We start from the raw sequence: 1,559 nt of genomic DNA, 5'->3' as shown, positions 1-1,559 counted from the left end.
GGTTGACTACAGAGTGGCATGTCCTCTGGGCATTTACTGGTAGCCACCAGGACAGAGGCCTGGCGCAGCCCAGAGGCCACTCCCATCTCGTGCCAGGGACAGTGTCCTCACCTTGAGAAGCCTGGTTTGCTCCTTAAAATCTTCATCTTCGTCTGACTCTGCATCAGGTAAGTGGTAGATTTTGATGCTATGCTCTTCGATCTCATCTAGAATCTGAGAGAGTAAGCAGACCAGGGCAGTCAGCAGCTGCACACGGCTCCAGCAGCTCCTCAGGCCGAGATGTTGCCCAAATGCCACACAGAATCACTTTCCAGCAACTTTACGAGCTGTCGGAAAGGAGGGTCCACATGGCTTTCAGAGAACCCTCCTCTGACAGACCATCCCCAGCCAGCACCTTGCCATCAAACACGTGTTGCCCTCCTGCCGGCTGGCCCCAAACCAAGTCAGGCAGAACTGCAGGGCAGGGTGCTGCAGGTGCAGTGAGTAGGCGGTGCCTGAGGGCCCCTGGAGGAAAGACATGGGCCCGTCTGGCTAGAACGAGACTCCTGGCTAGTGAGGGGCAAAGGCAAGAAACCAAACCATCTGTGTCAGCAATGGAGGGTTGGCTGGGCTCCAGACCAGGAGTAGGACGTTGCTCAGGGAGCAACAAGCTGGCAGTGGGGACCACAGTCTGCACTATCACCCATGCGGGCGGGCAGGAGGCAACATCGCTCGAACAGGAGCAGAACCCACTCACCCTTGCATGGGGAACGGGTCCAAGGCCCACTGGCAGGCTGCAACTCTGCTCCCAGAGCTAGCCATTGGGGGGGCGCAGAAGATACCCAACCTCACCCTCTGGTCATGAAGGAGGACGTTGCATAGGACCTTCCAAGCTCCACATGATCAAAGACAACCCACCTCCTGTTGCAGGCCACACCAGGAAGACCCCCTACCTCACACCCTACAGCCCGCTCTCATTCTAGGGAGTGGGGACCATGCAGTCGGGGCTTTCTGCTCCCAGGCCCTCATGCCCGCCGGCCCTGCCGTCTACATGGCCTCTGCTGACCCAAGATTCAGCTTTGTGGGGGCAGAGTGGAGAGCGGACTGCTTCTGATGTGCTGAACTCAAGAGCATTTAAGCCTGGGCTGGGGTAGGAACTGGGGGGGCCTGTGTGCAGAGAGCCTGCAGACACGCTCCTTTCTGGGTTAGACAATACGTGTCTACAGGAGCAGGAACAGAACCTCCACTTGGGCAAACTCGATGGCATGGGGCTGTTGTAGGGACACCCCCCCACACACACACACTCTGCAGCCCCAGGAAAGCAAGTCTGAAAGTAACTGCCAGCCAGCTGGATGCTAGGGTTTGTGAAGGACACCCAGCCAACCCAGAGCAGCCCAAGGACCCGCCCCCAGGCAGGCTGTAGCTCACCCTCTTCTTCAGGCGCTCCCGCTCCTTCAGCGTCAGGGTGTCAGCCTTGGCGATGACGGGCACAATGTTCACCTTGTTGTGGATGGCCTTCATGAAGGCCACGTCCAGGGGCTTCAGCCTGCACCCGGGAGCACACCGGAGAGGAGAGGAGA

At 58.7% G+C, this 1,559-nt stretch overlaps 1 protein-coding gene across 1 annotated transcript in view; it reads right to left on the bottom strand.

Annotated features, from left to right (window-relative positions):
* LOC101645719 (septin-2) overlaps positions 1–1,529 on the bottom strand; it is an 8,185-nt gene extending 6,656 nt beyond the window's left edge. The window contains 2 exon segments of the mRNA XM_004701889.4: positions 19–213; positions 1,408–1,529. Of these exon segments, the coding sequence (XP_004701946.2) occupies positions 19–213; positions 1,408–1,500 (288 nt within the window). The 5' untranslated portion in view covers positions 1,501–1,529.
* Positions 1,530–1,559: the final 30 nt, after the last annotated feature.

This window comes from Echinops telfairi, unplaced genomic scaffold, assembly GCF_000313985.2.
Source record: "Echinops telfairi isolate 266 unplaced genomic scaffold, ASM31398v2 ScPeMD7_3;HRSCAF=10, whole genome shotgun sequence".
Classification (NCBI taxonomy): Eukaryota; Metazoa; Chordata; class Mammalia; order Afrosoricida; family Tenrecidae; genus Echinops; species Echinops telfairi.
Note: the sequence above shows the minus strand (reverse complement) of the source record. Positions and strands in the feature narration are given on the sequence as shown.